The sequence below is a fragment of the Stegastes partitus genome, unplaced genomic scaffold (assembly GCF_000690725.1).
Source record: "Stegastes partitus isolate 25-593 unplaced genomic scaffold, Stegastes_partitus-1.0.2 Scaffold196, whole genome shotgun sequence".
Classification (NCBI taxonomy): domain Eukaryota; kingdom Metazoa; phylum Chordata; class Actinopteri; family Pomacentridae; genus Stegastes; species Stegastes partitus.
In genome coordinates, this window is record NW_007577927.1 from 476,826 (window position 1) to 496,870 (window position 20,045).

General features: G+C 43.9%; 1 protein-coding gene across 1 annotated transcript in view; it reads left to right on the forward strand.

Moving 5' to 3' along the window:
- The window catches only part of LOC103356383 (semaphorin-3D-like), a 44,338-nt gene that overhangs the window by 2,878 nt on the left and 21,415 nt on the right, over positions 1-20,045 (forward strand). The window contains exons 2-10 of the mRNA XM_008280490.1: positions 2,233-2,284; positions 8,395-8,506; positions 9,066-9,128; positions 9,247-9,366; positions 10,063-10,223; positions 14,739-14,887; positions 18,138-18,280; positions 18,728-18,842; positions 19,670-19,739. Of these exons, the coding sequence (XP_008278712.1) occupies positions 2,233-2,284; positions 8,395-8,506; positions 9,066-9,128; positions 9,247-9,366; positions 10,063-10,223; positions 14,739-14,887; positions 18,138-18,280; positions 18,728-18,842; positions 19,670-19,739 (985 nt within the window). The remainder of the gene's footprint in view (positions 1-2,232; positions 2,285-8,394; positions 8,507-9,065; positions 9,129-9,246; positions 9,367-10,062; positions 10,224-14,738; positions 14,888-18,137; positions 18,281-18,727; positions 18,843-19,669; positions 19,740-20,045) is intronic.

The following is a 20,045-nucleotide window of genomic DNA, read 5'->3' on the forward strand; positions in this document are numbered from 1 at the left end:
TTTGCTTCGTTACTGGACGAATACTTAATTAATTAATCAGCAGAGCGGCTCGTTAAGTCATATCTGGTGGTTTAACATCAGAAACTGAACTCGTTGTCTCTGACCTGCAGCTGAACCAACAAACATTCAAACCTTTTATTTTTAGTCTCTACAGTCGACTTCCTCGTCTTGTTGCCTTCACAGCATTGTGTTGGTGTGTGTGTGGCCGCTTCGTACAGTTTGTGTTTATTAAAGTGTTCTCGTGGCAAATGTCTGCTCAGTCAAATCAGACAGACAGAGGAAACCCACGATGAGTTTCCTTCAGGGATTTATTCTGAGGCTCTTGTCAACACACAGGTTTCCTTGGGGACACACACACACACACACACACACACACACACACACACACATACACAACGATGCACAAACACTTCCTCCACTCAGTAATTTGCACAAACACATTTTTTTCTGCCTTTGTGTTCAGTGATTCATACAGTTTTATTTTGTCCTTCTATATTTAACTGTGACGCACTGGCACACAAAGACACACAAAGTAAACACAGACGCACAACAACACTACGAGGAGACGCCAAAGTGCAGCAGAAATGCACAAGAAGACCCACAAAGGGACACAGCTACTAAACAGAAACAATAAAATGACCACAGAGAGACACAAAAGACAGCAAAGAGACGGCAGAGACACAAAAAATGCATTAAAAAAACACAACAAACACACAAAGACAAACGCACAAGACGTGCTCGTTGACCTGCAAAAACACGTTTCATGTTCAACATTGATGTCGTTGTTTTTGCATATATAGATGCATCTTTATCTCTGTCACACACACACGGACACACACACACACACACACACACACACCTACACACACACGAGCGTACACACATGGACACACACACACGGACACACACGAGCAGAGGAAGGCGTTCATTGGCCGTCCGTCTCCGTGCCGACAGCTCTGAGGAGGTTGTTTCCTCGAGTCAAGTGTTTGTGACGTTGATGTAGAACATGCTGTCAGAGGTCAGGTTTCCATTCATTCATTCTCATGTGCAGTCATTGATCACTGATTATTGATTATTGATTATGGATCATACAGTCATTCTGGTGAAGATGCAGTCTGCTGTTGTATCACTTTAACCCGAAAGCTTTACGTGTTTATTCCATCGTCTTTTTTCTGTTTGGTGACACCCAGAAAATATAAACAGAGTCTAGTCAGCGTTTAGCTAAAGTGGAAAGAAACACAGAGAAGCACGACAAAGAGCCACAAACGACAAGAAAACAGACAACATGAACACAAAGAGACACACTGAGACACCAGATGAACACAAAGATGCACAAAAAGACAATAAATAGAGACATAAATTGACCACAAATAGACACAACATGATCAGAAAATGTCTACAGATGGACATAAACACCCAACAGAGTTTCTATCAAAGTAGCAGAAATACATACAAGCAAAACATCCACAGACACAAACTGACCATAAAGATGCACAAAACCAGAAAAAAAACCACAGAAATGACCACAGAGGTGTAAAAATAAAACGTTCAAAATGACCATAAAGAAATTAGAAGGACACACGCAAAGATAAATGAAATGAAGACGCTAAAAATAACAACAAAAAAGACACAAAAAAACCCACAGAGATAAAAAACATAACCATAGATACACAAAATGACCACAAAGAGACACAAAATGACCACAAATATAAATAAAACGGACACAAAAACAGTCAAAACAATGACAAAGATAAATAAAATCCCGCTCAGGAAGCCTAATTCGGCCGTACGTTAACATAACTGTCTCTGATTATTGAACATAAGAATAAATAAAGTTTTGAAGGCATCAGAAACGTCTCGTTTCAGTCTAAATACCAACACATGGCTGTAAACAAACAAAGAATATCTGCTTCACATCCATCAGTGACGTGATTGTGCAGTGCGTGAAGATGAGAAATCACAACCACATGCTGCAGAGGAACCAGTCCGATGGTGGGTTCTGGCTTTCCCAGCATCCCCTGTGAGACTGAGCCAGAACTTCCAGGTTCTGACACGCGAGCTTTAATCGTCTGTGGCGTCTAAAGTGCATTTAAATTGGTGTTGTTGTCTCTGGCGCTGGTGGTGCACATCTGGAGCAGAGCAGATGTTCGTTTCTTATTATCGGCTCTGAAGGACACAAAACCAACAAAGCAGCTGAAGACACGACAATGTTTCAGTCTGATCCGTCATCAGCAGGATGGGATGCTTTTAATTTGAAAGGGCTTCCTCCTGAGGCTGCCATCAGGTGGACAGAAGTCGGAGGACATGATTCAAACTGAGTCATCTCCAGCTGCTTTGAAGTCGATTTTAGCTTCAAGGCTCAAACATGAACTGATTAACGTCATATTTTCTCATCGTGGGAAGACTTTTGTTGTGAAGCAGCTGCTTGTTGTTGTTGTTGTTGTCGTCTCAGAGTGAGTTCAGTAACACAACAGGTACAAGAGCGTCTCCTCCTGGAGTTAAGACGTCTTCCACACTTTATCCTCACTACAGATGCACATAAAACGATCACAAAGAGACACAAAAAGATGCTAAATGAGCATAAAGACGCACAAAAGACCACAAAGAGACGCCAGATGGTCACAATGACGCACAAAAAGACCACAACAGGACGCAAAGGTACCACAGGGATGTCAAATACACACAAAAAAACCCACAAATGTACACAACAAGATCACAACAGTAAACCATGTGACCACAAAGAGACACAACAGGACCAAAAGACGCACAAAAAAGAAGACACAAAAACACACAAACAGTTTCTGTAGTTTTTACTTCCTGTAATTTTCAGTATTTTTTTATTTCCTGTCGTGTCTCTCTGGTCCCAGTAAGGATCCACCTGTACTTCCTGTAGTTTTTACTTCCTGTAGTTTTTACTTCCTGTTGTGTCTCTCTGGTCCTGGTAACGAGCTACCTGTACTTCCTGTCTCCGTCCTCAGACTAAATGACTGAACTCTCAGACCTTCCGGTCGATGGATCAGCTTCCTGCTGAACTCTGATCCACTTTAACGTCGACCCAGTTTCATGTCTGAGGTTTGTTCAGCTGCAGGGAAATAAAAACGCCACCGTTCGGTTTGTTTACGACGGAAACGTGCAGAGAATCTATTAAACTCTACATCAGCAGACCTTCATGTCTTCTTCCAAACTGATGGAACCAGAACCTGTTCATCTCAGTGTGGCATCGTGTTCTGGAGAGGAGCCGTGTTGTTGTGTCTCGGTTGTGTGGTTTCGTTTTTGTCTGGTTTTCTGCCTCGTATTTGTCGTTTTGTCTCCGTTCTGCTGCTTGGTGTCTGGGTTTGGTTCATGCTGTGTGTCACGTCGTCTTCTTTGTCGTCCTGTCGTTTTGTCAAACAGCTGCTCTGTTGCGTTTTATTCTTGTGACCAAACAGCCGAACCTGATTTGTTCAGTGTGGTTGTTCACAGATGTGGAGAAGTTCTGGTTATTTCTGCTCCTCAGGCTTCGTTTGTGTGTTTACCTGAGATCTCAGCTTGGGTTTGTGTCTTGTTTCTGTCCTGTTGTGTCTCATTTTGCAGATCCATTGTTTAGTATTGTAGCTCATCAGAAAGAAAACGCTGCAAGTTGACTCGAAGTGACCTCAAAGATGGACGACAATGCTGAAAACAGACACGCAACAAACTCAAGGGCACACAGAACGAACACAAGACACACAAACTGATGCAAACTCTGATGTTTGTGTTGTTTTGTGTCTCATTTTGTCGTGTCGTGTCTCGTTTGTGTATTTTGTGTTGTGTTTTTGTGGACTTTTACAGCTCACTGCTTCACTCAATAAAACGTTCTCTTTTCTCTGCTTCCAGCTGTGACTGGGATGTGAGCAGCTTCTCTCCGTCTGCTTCTCGTCGTCGCTGAGGATCGTCCAGAGATGCCTCCAGCCTTCAGGTCCTCAGCTGTCTGTTCTCTCCAGGTTCTGGTCCTGGTTCTGGTCGGGGCGCTGCAGCCTTCAGAGTCCGGATCCTGGACCCAGACGGGGCCTCGGCTGCAGCTTTCACACTCAGGTAGGAAACANACAGGTCTACAGGTCCTACAGGTCCTACAGGTCACACAGGTCCTACAGGTCACACAGATCTACAGGTCTACAGGTCCTACAGGTCACACAGGTCCTACAGGTCTACAGGTCACACAGGTCCTACAGGTCCTACAGGTCACACAGGTCCCACAGGTCCTACAGGTCACACAGGTCCTACAGGTTCCACAGGTCCTACAGGTCACACAGGTCCTACAGGTTCCACAGGTCCTACAGGTCACACAGGTCCTACAGGTTCCACAGGTCCTACAGGTCCTACAGGTCACCCGAGTCGCACCAGTCCAGTATAAGTTCTGCTTTAAAGACAGCAAACAGCATCAAGATCTAAATATTTTTCCTTTTATTTCTCATCAACAGAGAACGTCGACAAGAAGAAGTTTGTTTTAATGCATCAACGTGAATTTTTTTTACTGTTTGTTTACTATTTGTTTACTGTTTGTTTACTGTTTGTTTACTGTTTGCTGAGACTAAACACCCAGACAACCAACAGAGAGTCCCCCATGCTCTCTGGTCAGTTGACGAGTTCCCAGTCGGTGGTAGAACCAGAGCATAGAGGATGAGTTCTGGTTGGTTCTGATGCCGTTCTTTGTCCCCAGACGGTGAACTCTACGCCGGCACCTCGGTGGACTTCATGGGCGCCAACGCTGCCGTCTTCAGGACGTCGGTCCAGGGCGGCAGCCAGCGGTACATCCGCACCGAAGCCTTCGACCACAACTGGCTCAACGGTGGGACCAGTTCCTAGTCNACACACACACACACACACACACAGGGGCGGTGTGTGCGTCACTGCTGACCCAGTGTTTGACCTGAGCAGGAATCCACAGAGACCAGCCTTCATCCTGCAGGGACACACACTCTGATTGAGGGTCGGCGTGTGTGTGTGTGTGTGTGTGTGTGTGTTTGTGTGTATGTGTATGTGTGTGTGTGTGTGTGTGTGTCTGTATGTGTGTGTGTCTGTGTGTGTGTGTTTCTGTGTGTGTGACAGAGCAGCAACGTTTCAGAGTTTTTCCTCCAACCTGTTGCTCCCTCTCCAGTTCCTGCTTCGTATCGTCGTCACTCAACAAACACACAACGTGCACACAGACACACATGACGTGCACACAGACACACACAGCGTACACACAGATCTACAGAACCCTCCTCTGCAGCTCCGGAGCAGCGACCAGGTTCTAGTTTCTGCTTCACATGTTTACAAGTTGGTGTCTCCGCCTGCAGCTGAATGTTCTCAGAATTATCATGACCCGACTGCCGGTTCCAGTCCAGTCACTCAGAGCTTCACGTTTGTGCCGAGAAGAGCAGAATTTGTTGTTTTTTGCAGAGTTTAAATCATGTGAATACTTTATTTCTGATTAATTTTCACGCTGAATAAACATTGATTTAGTTGAAACAGCCCAGTTTGGACCACGTGGTGTGTTCAGGGACTGTTGGAGAGATGAACATCCACCAGCTGCTTCTGCTGGTGCAGTTTCTTATAAATTATGTCTTTTTTATTCAGTGTTTTTATCGATATTTTGCTGCTTAAGGTTCACAGCCGAGTCGCTCGGTGCTTCAGAGTTGTGCAGAACTTTTTATTTTGATATTTTTAAATGTGGATTAACAGGATTTCCTCGAAACGGCGCCATGTGTAGCTGACATCTGGAGCATTTTTCTGATTAAACATCACAGATCACAAATGAACCTAACAAACAGGTTTTCCTCTGAAACACCAAACCAGTGAGATGCAGGAAGGTGGTTTTGTGGAGACGGAGCTGGAAGATAAAGTAGAAATGAGAACAAAGTGCAGCTTGACTGGATGACAAAGTAAACCTGGATTCAGACTCTGATGAACAGGAAGCTGTCCAGATCCTCTCCAGCAGCTCTGACGTTTGTTCGTTTCTAGTTTAAAGCTCTGGTTTCTGCCGACAGAGAAGCTGGGTTAGGGTTAGTATTTGTTGTCGTCCGAGTGTCCAAGTGTCCAAGTGCCCGAGTGTCCGAGTGCGTTCGGTTTGTTGTTTCAGACGAACGAGTCGTTGGTTCAGATNAAAAAAAGATGCAGGAGGCATCAAACAGCCACTAAATGATCCTAAAGATGCTCGAGAACATTAAAAACAGGTGAAAATCATGATTATCTTAACATACAGTCAGCTGGTTTGCCTTTTTTACTCTCCAGGACAAAAGTCGAAACTTTACTTTATTGTCACTAAAATATTAAATTCACAGAATAAAAAAACAAAAAAAGTCAAATTAGTAGGAACGTTAGCTGACAGTAGCTAAGAATTCAAGCTAGCTAGCTCGTGCTACAGCAAGCTAGCATCACATTATGAGCTTTTCACCCGTTTCAGTGTGTTTACGTGTTTTTCTGCAGAAATAATCGACATTAATGGAATGAGGGAGGCTCTGTGAACGCTTCACACTCGTTACATCCCAGTGAATCCCATTAGCACCAGTTTACTTCCTCCTGGAGACTGTTTCCGACCAGCAGCGCTTCGTTCAGGCTTCGCGGCTTCATTGTGCTGCTGCTGGTGAGATGTTTGTGCAGCGGCTCAGTGAATGAATGAATGAATGAAGGAGGGCGAATGGAGTTCGTGCAGCAGCCTCGCTTTTGTTCCTACAGTCGTCTTTCTGTGGCTCAGCGGGTCGGAGGTTTCACAACAACCTCGACGGAGGGAAAAGCAACGTTAGCCTGAGTTATTTAGACCGCCGGAGGATTAAACAGACACCAGCACAGCCTGACATGGAGCTGGAGAGCTGGCAGAAACAACAGCCTGTTTTTAAAAGAATAAATTAAACTTTAACCCTCTGAACCCCAAAACCTGCTTTAAAAAGCATGTTTTTGTTTATCAGAGCCGCTAATTATCAGGTCACTGTTTGCTTTACAGAATATTTAAACCAAACTGTCAAAAATAGACTGAAAACAGCCAGAAAATGACAAAAAAGTACCAAAAATAAACAGAAAACAGCTGGAAAGTGAGGACAAATGATCAGTTCAGTGTTAGCAGCTCTCTGAAGATCCAGACGTCTCCTTCAGGAGGTGGTGGAGACCAAATGTGGAGCTAAAAGTGAGTGAAGCTGGACTGAACCGTTGCTCAGATCCGTTTATTGAAGACGAGCGTCTCACAAACAGCGACGCTGACGTTAAAGCTGGACTCCAGAGATCGTCAGGAGTTAACGAACCAGCAGCTTCTCGTCTTAATTAAAGTGTGTTGACGTCGTCCAGAGCAGGCGGCCTCCTTCAGCATTTACCTGGAACCCAAACACCTCATGATGTCACAGCGCCGCCACGTACTGTGTTGTTGTTTGTTATAGTGTGTTGTTGTGTTGTTGTTTATTATAGTGTGTGTTATTGTTTATTATAGTGTGTAGTTGTTGTGTAGTTGTGTGACCAACGGTAGCTCTCTGGTGGTTCCAGGCTGTAAACTGCAGCAGTGTGTTAATGAAGATAAATTCTGGTTTTCTTGCTGCGTTTGCTGCTCGTTAACGTTTTATTAGTCGGAAACTCAGACAGCAGCTTCAGGGCAAGAACACACACACACACACACACACACACACACACAGACACACACACACACACACACACAAACGAGCTCTTCTGCTCGACCAGCTCCATAAACTATGAATACTTAAAACAGTATCAGAAGCTGCAAAGGAGCTAAAAGAGAAGAACTGACCAGAAAGAACTGGAAAAGAAAAATACTGAAAACTTGACACAACACCGCCTGAAATAAACACAAAACAGCCAGAAAGTGACAAAAACAACCACAAATAGACAGAAAACTAACAAAACATAAACACATAACAGCCAACAAGTCACACAAACTATTAAAATGAAACAAGGAACAACCAACAATAACAACAATAAACACAAGTCAGCCAATTAGTGACTTTAATACGACATTAATACTAAAAGTTTATGAGCTGCTCTGGTGTCAGCGTGAGAACAAAGCTGCTGAAGACGGTCGACGGGTGATTTTTAAAACATTTATCCAGAAAAGCATTTAATATATGAAGCTAAACATCTGTATAAACATCTGTACTTTATGTTGTAACAGTTCCAGACGGATCAGAGGTGGTGGAGCAGAAACTGACCTAAGATCTGATTATTAGAGATGAAACTGATCAGTAATAATCAATATATGTATATATATATTACTATTGTTACCCACCAGAGACGTCTCTACAGTCTGACTGCAGGACTGTCACTGGGACTGGACTAAAGCTACTGAACACTTTATCACACACACACACACACACACACACACACACACACACACACACACACACAAACACACACACACACACACACACAGGGGCGGTGTGTGCGTCACTGCNTCAGCGGAGGGTTCCAGGTTCTGCTGCTGGATGAGGACCAGGGCTGGCTGCTGGTCGGAGGGAAGGACCACGTGTACCTGCTGAGGCCCGACAGTCCGGACCTGAGGACCAGGACGGTGAGAACGCAGCTTGGTTCCTCGAGTCAGAACACCACGATTTAGCAGCAGAGCTCAGATACCGGCCCATCAGTTAGTCCATAGAAACACCAAGAACTGGTGTTCTGGTCGAGTTTAAGAAAGAAATACAAAAGATCTGACCTGATGTGAACATCTGCAAGAAGGTAAAGTTAAAATGTAGGATTATTGTGACTGTTGGACCAAAAAACACTGAAACCAAACATCTGACTGTTGGTTTGATCAATAATGTCCATTATTAAACATTTTACCCACCAAAACACCAGAACCATCAGAATACGGGCTGGCACACACTCACCCTAACAACATGTTGATTGTTTGTATTTATTTTATTCTTCTTTTTTACCTGTTGACCGTCCAGGTGGACAGTGTTTGTGTGGACGTCTGCTATAAATAATACAGTTGAAGAACTGAAGTAATGATGAATTCATAGCACTTGACGTAGATCATGTGACATGTGTGAGGGGGTTCTGGGTTCTGGGTTGTGGTTCTGTATAAACGTGGTGTTTTAGATGTTTGTCTTGTGTTTGCCGTGGAGCAGATCTACTGGCCGGCTGCTCGGGAACATGTGGAGCACTGCAGGCTGGCAGGAAAGAGTCTGGAGGTGAGGATCAATTAATGACACCTGAGCAGAGCGTCAGCAGACAGACCGGGTCCACCTGCTCAGGGGGACCTGCTGCTGCTTCATCTAGACCTAAACTAAACCTGTTCTTCTGTTTCAGACCGATTGTGCGAACTTTGTGCGTCTGCTGCAGCCGTTCAACAAAACCCACGTGTACGCCTGCGGTACCGGAGCCTTCCACCCACAGTGCACCTACCTGCAGCTGGGACACAACATGGAGGTGAAGCATCCATCCATCCATCCATCCATCCATTCATCCATTCATCCATTCATCCATCCATCCATCCATCCATCCATCCATCCATCCATTCACTCATTCATTCATTCAGTCGTTCTGTGAGTTTACACACACAGAGCATGGTGTCAGCCTGCAGCACAGTGACACAAAGCCAACAATGAGACGAAGAAACGACGACAACATGATCTAAAGTGACCACACAGAGTGGTGCTGATGCTGCAGAACGTCTGCTAAATGAACAACGAGAGAAACAAACGACCAGAGACTCAAACCGGCCGTTAACGAGTTAATACGAGCATAAAGAGGCTTAAAGGGATTGTAGGGATGCACAATAAAGCAGAAAGAGACAGAAAACGGCCAGAAAATCACTCAGCATGACGACACGGAGGCACGAAATAACAAAAAGTCACACAACATGTCCTCAGAGAGACAGAACAGAACCAGAAAGAGAGAAAATGACCACAAAGTGACACGAACAGACTCAGACTGGCCAGCGAGTGACACGAACAGACTCGTCCAGCGAGCTGCAGACGGGCCGATAGAGTCCAGTCATCCCAGACATGCGCTGAATGTGGAGAACAACAGGACGCTTGTTGGTTCTGCTGCAGCTGCTCGACAGTGAACTCGTTGTTGTGACTCGGAGGTTCTGACCCGTCTCCCTGTGTGGTCTCTCTCTAGTTCCTGCTGTCGGCCTCGATGGAGTCGGGTCGAGGAAAGTGTCCCTTCAGCCCCAGAGAGCCGTTCACCGCCCGGCTGTCCGGTANTCTTCCTGATGCTCTGAGGCTGCTGGAGGTCTCGCAGGTTATCAGGAGGATTGATGTGAAGCTGGAGGAGGTCCGGTCCGTCTCAGGATGTTTCCCACCACGGCTCCCTCACGCTGAGAACCTCCTGCTTCAGGTTCAGTCGGTTCAGCTCTGATGGATGAATGTTCAGGATCGCAGCCAGCATCAGAACAAGCTCAGATCCTCTCCGTGTCTCTGAGGAGCAGAACTCTGAACACGTCTGAGCTGAAACACCTCCATGTGGCATCTGCTGGCTTCCAGCTGGGCTGCTTCTACTGCTTTATTTATTACATGATGGAGAAAAAAATCTGGCAGAAAAGATCCATGAGAACGGAGGAACACTGTTCAATGACAGCAAGGATCCAGAAAGAGTAGAAACAGTCGGAAAACAACCACAAAGATGCAAAATATCTTCAAAATGAAGAAAAGCAGCCATAAAAATGTCTGAAACTACCAGAAAGAGACACAAAAAGATGCAGAACAACAACAATAAGACACGAATGACAACATAAAGACCCAAAACAAGTCCTGCATTTAAAATGTTAATTAAAAATGACTGAAAACACAAAACGAAGCTTCATGACCAAAAAAAAAAAGGATGCAGAACGACAACAATAAGACACAAAATGACTCCATAAAGACGTAAAACTGCCTCAGAGACACAAAACAGTCACGAACACACTGAGGAGCCTCATAAAGACTGAAAACAAGACAACAAACCGCCTCATCAGACTGTAAACTGGTTAAAAACACACTGATTCATATCATTACTGAGTGTTTGCTGTACTCGGATACTTCAGTAAAAGCACCGATGGTCCTGCAGCGTGTGGAGTGAACCAGGAAGAATAAATCACACTGAAGGTGATGGAGGTTGTTCAGATCCGTCCTGAGTTCTCTGAGAGGAACAACCCAACGGCGGACGGATCGCTGATGGAGGCTGTGAAGAGAAACGAGCTGCTGGAGGGTGTGTGTGTGTGTGTGTGTGTGTTGTGTGTGTGTGTGTGTGTGTGTGTGGTATGTGTGTGCAGCTTTATCACGTGTGGACCCGTCAGCAGCGTGTGTGTCGGACCAAACATCTGGAAGAGCTTCGGCTGATTCGTCTCCATAATGTCTTCCAGCTCAGAGGCTCTCAGGATGAACGTCACCGAGTCGATTCGTCTGTCGGCTCTGGAGATTCAGACGGTGTCGGAGGAAACACGCATCAGCTTTGAACCCACGCACAATGTTTGAAATGCAGGTTGTCTTCATGGTAACACAAAAACTACAAAGAACAGAGACACAAAAGGTGCTGAAAAAAACAACCACATCAACAGAAAAAACACAAGAAATGAGACACACAACAGCTGTAGAGAAACAAATGGACCAGAAAGAGACACAAATCTACCGTAGAGACACAAAACACCCACAAAGAAGATGTAGAGCGACCACAAAGAGACACAAAACACCCACAAAATGAAGTAAACTGAACACTAGAGACAAAAAACAACAACAAAGACGATTAAAGTGACACAACAAGATGCAAACTGACACCAAAGACACACAACAACAACCACATTAACACAGAAAGATGCAAAACGACCACAATGAGACTCACAACAACCAGAAATGGAAACAGATCGACCACAACATCATTGCAAAGACACACAAAACTNACACACACACACACACACACACACACACACACACACACACACACACACTCTCTCTGTTCTCCTTGACCTGCGCTGACACTTTGCTCTGTTTCACCGTCGCTGTTGAACAAACGTTCTGCACCAGCGACGGTCTGTGAAGCACGACCGAGTGTGTGTGTGTGTGTGTGTGTGTGTGTAGGTGTGTGTGTGTGTGTGTGTGTGTGTGATCATGTTACACAATCACAGCTACACATCAGCGTTCCTCCTGTGACCTACTGACTTTACCTCTGAGGATGAAAACATCTTGAAGGTTGGTTTGTTTGGATCAGATTAAACCTCTCCGTCACCTCCTCTGTTCACCTTCTACAACGTCTGAACGCTGCAACGTGGACTCATTTCCTTCTACATGAACTCAGCAGCAGAACGAGACGTTACAGGAACATCTTAGTTAAACGCTGGAACCAGATCTGTGTCCAAACGATCAAACCAAACCTCTGAAACCTGGTTCCTGTATCCACGCCAGCTGTTTGTCTTTTAACGCTCTGATTAAACGTCTTCTTCTCTTCATTCCCTTCTGCTGCCGGTCCTCTCGTTTGTTTCTGTGCTGGCAGAAACCAAACCGATAAAGAACCAGAGTTTGAATAGTCAGTTTAAAAACGTCACCGTGTCGGTTAACCAACACACGCTGGAATGTAGAAGTTCATTGGCCTCCATGTCGCTGCTTCTTCTTCTTCTTCTTCCCACAAGCAGTGAAACACGAGAGAAGAAGCTGAATATTCCATCAGAAGGAGGCAGAACGTCCCTGAAGGCCTCGTTAGTGGAGCATTAGTTCAAATCAACTCCTTCTAAAGCTTCAGCCGCCACTGAGTCTCCATAAAAACAGTTTATATTTCGATTAAATGCTGCTCATGAAGTAATTTTTCCACATTTTAAAGCAGCAAAAATGAAAACGATCAAAGAAAATGCATTAAGAGCCGAAGTAGCACCGAGTGAATGTATTCAGTGACTCTTAGATGAATTCTAGCAACAAATAATCAGCTGGTTTAGATTTTCACTGCAGCGAATCCTAAACTTCCTGTTTAGAAGTCGATTGGTTCACGAGAGTCACTTGACGCGTCCTTATATGGGCATAGGAAGATGGATGCTTGTCGTCTCTGATTCGTGTTTAGGTTTTATGGAGCCGGTTAACACCAAGAAAGTCTGGATTTGTTAAACTTCTAGTTTATCCCTCAGAAGAAGAACTTTCAGTTTCCAAAACCTGCAGATCAACGACGATATTTTTCTTTTCTGCAAATCGGCCGTAAACGTTGAGCGTCTGTCGGACCCCTGCTCAGTTTCTGTTGTGTGTTAATGTACAGTTTGTGACTATCTGACGTCTGGAGATCATCTCCTGGAGCTCCTCAGAGACTCCAGTTTGCTGTAAATCCACATCTAGTGCATTTAGAAACGTCTGGACTGGATCCAGGTTCTGAAGAGCAGCTTCATCTCTTTTCTAAATGTGGATTTAATTGTGCAACACCTTGAGCTGAACGCCGGCGTCACGTTATTTATGTTCCAGAAGCTGCTCCTGTTTCACATCGACACATTAATAAATCAGATTTAAAGTCTCTGGAGGTCTGAAGATCATCTTCTGATTTATCGGTTCTGCTCTGCAGCAGCGTNAAGTAAAAATATAAGAAAATAAAAATGTAAGAAAACAAAAATATAAGAAAATAAAAATATAAGAAAATAAAAATGTAAGAAAATAAAAATGTAAGAAAACAAAAATATAAGAAAATAAAAATGTAAGAAAATAAAAATATAAGAAAATAAAAATATAAGAGAATAAAAATGTAGGTTTACGGTGAGGAGAACTTTAACAGCTGAAGGAGCTTCTTCAGAGCTGCTGGACCGTCTCCTGAAGGGTTCTTCACGTGCACGCTCACAGCCGGTCGACACGTGCACGCTCACAGCCGGTCGACACGTGCACGCTCACAGCCGGCTGACACGTGCACGCCGGGCGCTGCAGAGACCCAGAGGTGTGTCTGGTGCTGGAGGTTGGAGGTGAAGAGGCCCAGCTGGCTGTTGTTGTAACCCTGAAGGACCAGAACTCTCCACCTCCTCCCACCACTCCTCCCTCCTTCCTTCCTTCCTTCCTTCCTCCTCCATCCTTCGTCCTTGCTGCTCTGCTCTTCGTATTCTTTCCTCCCTTCGTCTTTTCCTTTCGTTTTTTTTTTTGCTCAAATAATCATCAAACATCTGTGAAGTATTTATATTTTGGCTGTTTAAATGCAGCTGAACTGTAATTTTATAGTCACACATTGAAAAAGAACAAATATCATCTGTAAAAATAAACAGAACTTTCAATTTGGGCCTTTTTTTTAATTTAATTTTTTTTTTCTTTTTTCACAGTTTCCTTTTTTTTATTATCAGATATTATCTGTAGTTTAACAAACAGGAAGAAACAGACTTTTTAAAAAAATGAGTTGCCAGTTTTTAGTGCTATATTATTATAGATCTATTTTTCTTTCAAGTAACTGCAAATAATCTATAAACTGATTCTATTTTTGCTGATACAATAAAATAGTAAAAAAAAAAATTATTACCGTTTGAAAAATAAATTTAGTTAACATCTAAATTAATGCTTTTATTCTGTGATTTAACAAAACAGGGAAAAATCTGCAAAATAAAAGTAAATAGTTTAAAGAAAAACAGATAAAAACAGTTTATTCTCACAGTGTTATTCGTGTTAAATTATTCTAAAGTGACCGTTTCCAGCCTCTGGGGGTCAAACTGCGTCTGTAGGACCTGGTATCGTATAAACCCAGCTGGCTGCTGGTTCAGATGATCCGACACGCTGGCTGTGGAGCTGTGATGTGAGGAACTCTCTGAAGCTACCAGCTCTTCACTGCCTCTGGTGGATAAACTGCTTCTCGTTGTTCTCTGGTCTTTTTTCCCACAGCTCCATATTTCGCGGTTCAGCCGTGTGCGTTTATTCGATGGCGTCCATCAGAGCTGCTTTCAACGGACCGTTCGCCCATAAAGAAGGTCCAGACTACCGCTGGGTGGAGTACAAGGGACGCATCCCGTATCCCAGACCTGGAACCGTGAGTAGACTCACATCTGAGAGGCTTTATTACAGCATCACTGTCCTAATAACAGACAGACCGTTAGCACAGAGACACGAAATGATTTAAAAGAGACGAGAAACGACCTGAAAGAGCCAAAAACTGACTGAAGAATGAAAAAAAANGTGTGTGGTCTTTGTTCAGACTGTAGCCGCCGATAGACGCTTTCATGTCTGCAGACAAAGAGAGAAAGTGGACGAGAGGGAAGAGAAGAGCTTTGGTCGGTAAACGGAGGATGAGAGGAGACGGAGTGAATGTGGAGGTTCGTTAGTGAACCTGGAGGCGGATGGAGGACAATAAGCTGGAAGCCTCTCAGAGTGAACTCATTAGTAGAGAAGCTTCCTGTAAGTGTAATCAAACACAGCAAACCGAGGCAGCCTCATGAGCCTGATGTTATAAAGCTGGACCGATTATAGGTTCAAACCTCCTTCGTTTGTTTTAACCAGAATCCCGTCAGTCTGTAAATCGATCTGTTGATTCCAGTTGGTTCGTTTCATTCTTCAGAACAAACAACGGATCATTAACGAGATGGATTAAAACTTTAAATTGAAACTAATAACTCACTAAAAGTAACGTGAAGTTAAAAGTATTCAGTTAACAATCAGCTGAGAACAGGCAGCTGGCCGAGGATGCTCTGAAGTTAGACCAGTCTGATGTATTTAAATCATTTAAATATCTTCATTCTGTTTGGTTAAATTAGACATAAAATGCAGTAAAACTGCAGAAATAAAATGTCAGTTTAAATGTGCAAACTGCCCATAATGTCCACAACAAACATCTGTGTTATTGAGGAGTAATAATGAATTATTTTAGGTTTATTTTAGAAGGTAAAGTTAAACTATAGAATAAACATTTTAATCCCCTAAAATATCATTATTAAATCATTATTAAAGGTTTCAGTGTTTTTATCTTCTTTTTTTAAACAGTTTTTAGTGTATTTTTATTATTTTTGTATGTATTTTTTCTTTATTTTCATGTATTGTTTTAGGTATTTTTTATTTTTTTAAGGTATTTTTATTTATTTTGATGTATTTTTATGTTTTTTTGGGGGGTATCTTATGTATCATTAATGTATTTTGTGTATTTTTAATTTATTTTTAGGTATTTTTATGCTTTTTATGTATTTTTTTATTCCTGTTCGCTGTCAGATTTTCTCTATTTTTACGTTTCTACAGTGTTTCTGCAGTTTAATCGTCTTTTATTCTTTCCTTTTCTTCCTCCCTGTTTGCTTCACTTCCACGTTGTTTTATTAAATCAGTCAGTTTAACGTCCTCGGCTTCAACTGTAAAGACAGAATTAAAGCTGGCTGGGAGGTTTTTTAGCGACATGCTGATAGTTTAGAGATAAATGAAGCAGAGCAGCTCAGGAATCCGTCACCTGGACTCTGATCCGGTTTATCTGAGCAGCGACACACATCAGCAGAAGAACCACCAACAGACGACATCTTTAGTTTTCTTTACATGAACACCACGTGGCGTGACCTGAACACACGAACACGCGTGTGTCAGTGTGTCAGGTCGACTGCACGCCACACAACCGTGTCGGCGCAGACGTGAACACACACACACACACACACACACACACACACACACACACACACCGTTAATGAAGCAGGCCCAGTTTTAATCACCTTCTGATTGCAGCTAATCAGAGCTGATCGCTGCTGATAATCAATCTCACACACGCAGATGGTAGACAGACACACACACACTGACACACACACACACAGACACACACACACGTGTTGTTTTATTAGACGTGAAACTATCCAGCAGGATTTATTAAAGTCTGATCGACAACAACGCAAGCCTGAAACAAAGAGACACACAACCACCACAAAGAGATGAAACACAACATAAAGACACACAGGAGAGAGCAGACTTTTACTTTCTGTAGACACACACACACACACACAGACATACACACACACACTGAGGTCGTGTGTGGAGGTCGTGACCTCTGCCATCGACCAATCAGCGCTAATCCAGATCACCGGCAGCCAATCAGAAGCAATCAGCGTCATCCTGACAGGAAGNAAAACACAATCCGACACATTCACACAAATCTCCTCCAACATCTGCAGCACACGTCTGTGGTGCACGTGCACGTCTGTGGTGCACGTCTGTGGTGCACGTCTGTGGTGCATGTGCACGTCAGCCCGGAGTGTGTCGCGGTGTTTGTTGCTTTTTGTCGTCACTAGATGTGTGTGTCGCTGCAGGGAGTCTGTCAGAGCTGATTAATGTCAACGCAATGAAACATCAGGTCAGGTGTGTCCGTTTGTGTGTGTGTGTCTGTGTGTGTGTGTGTGTGTGTGTGTGTGCGTGTGTTTGTGACCTGTGACCTTTGCGTGATCACAGCGAATAGATTCAGGAGAAAATGAAGAGGAAAGACGAAGGAAGGATTCTTAACTTCTGTCCACACAGGGTTCTGGAGGAGGAGGGGAGATATTTTAAGGACTTTTTTGTAATTTGTGAAAGTCCTGAATGATTCTGGACGAGCTTCGTGTCATCTTTCATGGTTTTAAACACAGTTAAAGTCATTCAGGTGATTTATTTGTCATTTTAAACACATTCTAAGTGGTTTTGTCTTTTTTTTTTTGCTATTTTCTGAGTCATGTTGGACATTTTCTGAGCCTCATAACGTCCTCGGTGCAGCAGACAGACACGTGATATTTCCCCTGATTCTGTTCAGAGCTGACTCCAGATCAGTTTTACGTCCGTCCAGGTGTCTCAGTCGATTCTAAATCATTTATTCACGACAGAACAACTGAACAGATCGATGCGTGTGTGAAGGCTGCAGCAGGGTCGATGCTTTGGGTTTGTTGTGTTGCTGTTGCGTACCAGATGGAGACACACACTGACTCACACACACACACACACACACACTGAGGCTGGTTATCGTCGCCCAGTGGGAGCTGACAGACTCCTCGATCTTTAACTTGTTGGCTGATAAGAACCAGATAACGGCAGATTAAAGCTTGTAGCTTAATGGGCTCCATGTGCTGATAGCAGGACTCACATCATGCACACACACACACACACACACACACAGTCACACAGACACACACCTGAGGGGAGGCTTTCACACACTCTGGTTCTCACACTGTCGGCCTCCAGGTCGTCGGCTGTACGAGGGTTTTACCGTCCAGTCGTNACTGAAACATTGGACCAGAACCAGACCTCTAGACGTGAACAAACTGCTGATTCTGACTAAATATCCGCCGTCTGTTCCAGAGCCGGAGTTCGTCGGCTCCTTCTCCATCCCCGACACCCACAGCCCCGACGACGACAAAGTCTACTTCTTCTTCAAGGAGCGAGCGGTGGAGGCCGGCCAGTGGGACCGGAGGGTCTACAGCCGAGTGGCCCGAGTCTGCAAGGTAGAACAACACCGAGACCAGAGACATGAGGCCCGGTCGGGTCTGGATGGAGGCTCTGAAGGATCAGGTCTCCTTCAGTCTGACAGCAGGAGGATCAGACCTGCTGGGCTTAATGAGGGAATCAGCCTCCAGATAAAAACCAAACGATTCAGGATGTGAGAAGAACAAACGCAGGAACACCTGCAGCCAGAAGCCAGGATGAATCTGTTTAGTCTGAATTCACATCATTTGAATGTATCTGATCTGAAGCTGTTGACTTCACGTCTCAGAGTCCAGGTTAAGTTCTTGTGAGATTATTTATGTCTACTGAGGAACTCAGAACAAACTACAGGTACTGGTGTCACTGCAGCAGCTTCATGGCACCAAGCTGGACCTGGTTCTAGTTCATGTGTAGGTCTGTAGGTCACCTGCTTCATGTTTCCTGTTTCTGTGTCCGTCCCGGTCCAGAACGACGTCGGAGGGAAGAGGAGTCTGATCAACCGCTGGACCACCTTCCTGAAGGCCCGGCTGGTCTGCTCGGTTCCGGGTCCGTCTGGAGTCGACACCCAGTTCGACGAGCTCGGTAACGTTTCCTTCCTCTCTGGTTGGACCTCTGGACTGACAGCCGAGCTGCAGCAGACGTTCCTCCTTTCCTTCCTCCGCTCTCCTCCCTTCACTTCACTGAAATCCAACAAACACACACTTTTGCCGAATCAGTCACTCAGTGAGACTTTATTTGTGCAGATTGATGCTGTTCACGGCACAAAAGAGACACAAACAGAACAAGAAGAGGATGCAAAATGACTGGAAGAGACACAAAATGACCACAAAGAGACAAAAAATGACAACAAAGGATGCAAAATGACTCAAAATAGACAGAAACTGACTGAAAAGAGGCAGAAATCGAGCACAAAGAGACACAATGACCTTTAAGAAATGCTAAACGATCAAAAAGAGAAACAAAGTCATGAAAAGGGACACAAAATGAGCACATAGATGCAACCTGAACAGGAAGGGATGCAAAATGACTGAAAATGGACAGAAACAGACTAAAAAGACAGAAAATGACCTGCAAGAAACAATAAATGATCAGACAGGGATGCAAAATGGCTCAAAATAGACCTAAAATGACCACAAACTAACGTAGTGTCTAAAAGAGACACACAATGAGCACAGAGACACACACAGAATAAGAAGGGATGCAGGATGAGCACAAAGAGACACTTGAGCCCAGGACTGCAGCTCAGAACCTGGCTGTAGAACTTCCTGGTCCGACTTTAACATGATGAACCTCCACAGTTCTGAGTTAGCGTGACGAGTTAGCCTCTGATGCTACCAGAGCAGCCGTATGACGGTAAACCATCAGAGTCCTGCTTCATGATGTCTGAAGCCGTCTGTGTGTCTTTCTAGAGGACATCTTTGTTCTGGAGACCAAGGACCCTCAGAACCCGACCATCTACGGAGTCTTCAGCACCTCCAGGTGAGACCACCTGGGATTCCAGGATGACTTGGCTTCATGTCAACACCAGAACACTGCAGGGTTCATTACTCTCATCTTAACGGTATCGTCACAGTTTGATGAGCAGAAAACAGCTGATTTACACGTAAGGCAGGTAAAAAAGTACGAGTATGAAGTGTGAAAGTGTTCACAGTGCTGGGAAAGTAAAAATATAAGAAAATAAAAATATAAGAGAATAAGAATGTAAGAAAATAAAAATATAAGAAAATAAAAATATAAGAAAATAAGAATATAAGAAAATAAAAATATAAGAAAATAAAAATATAA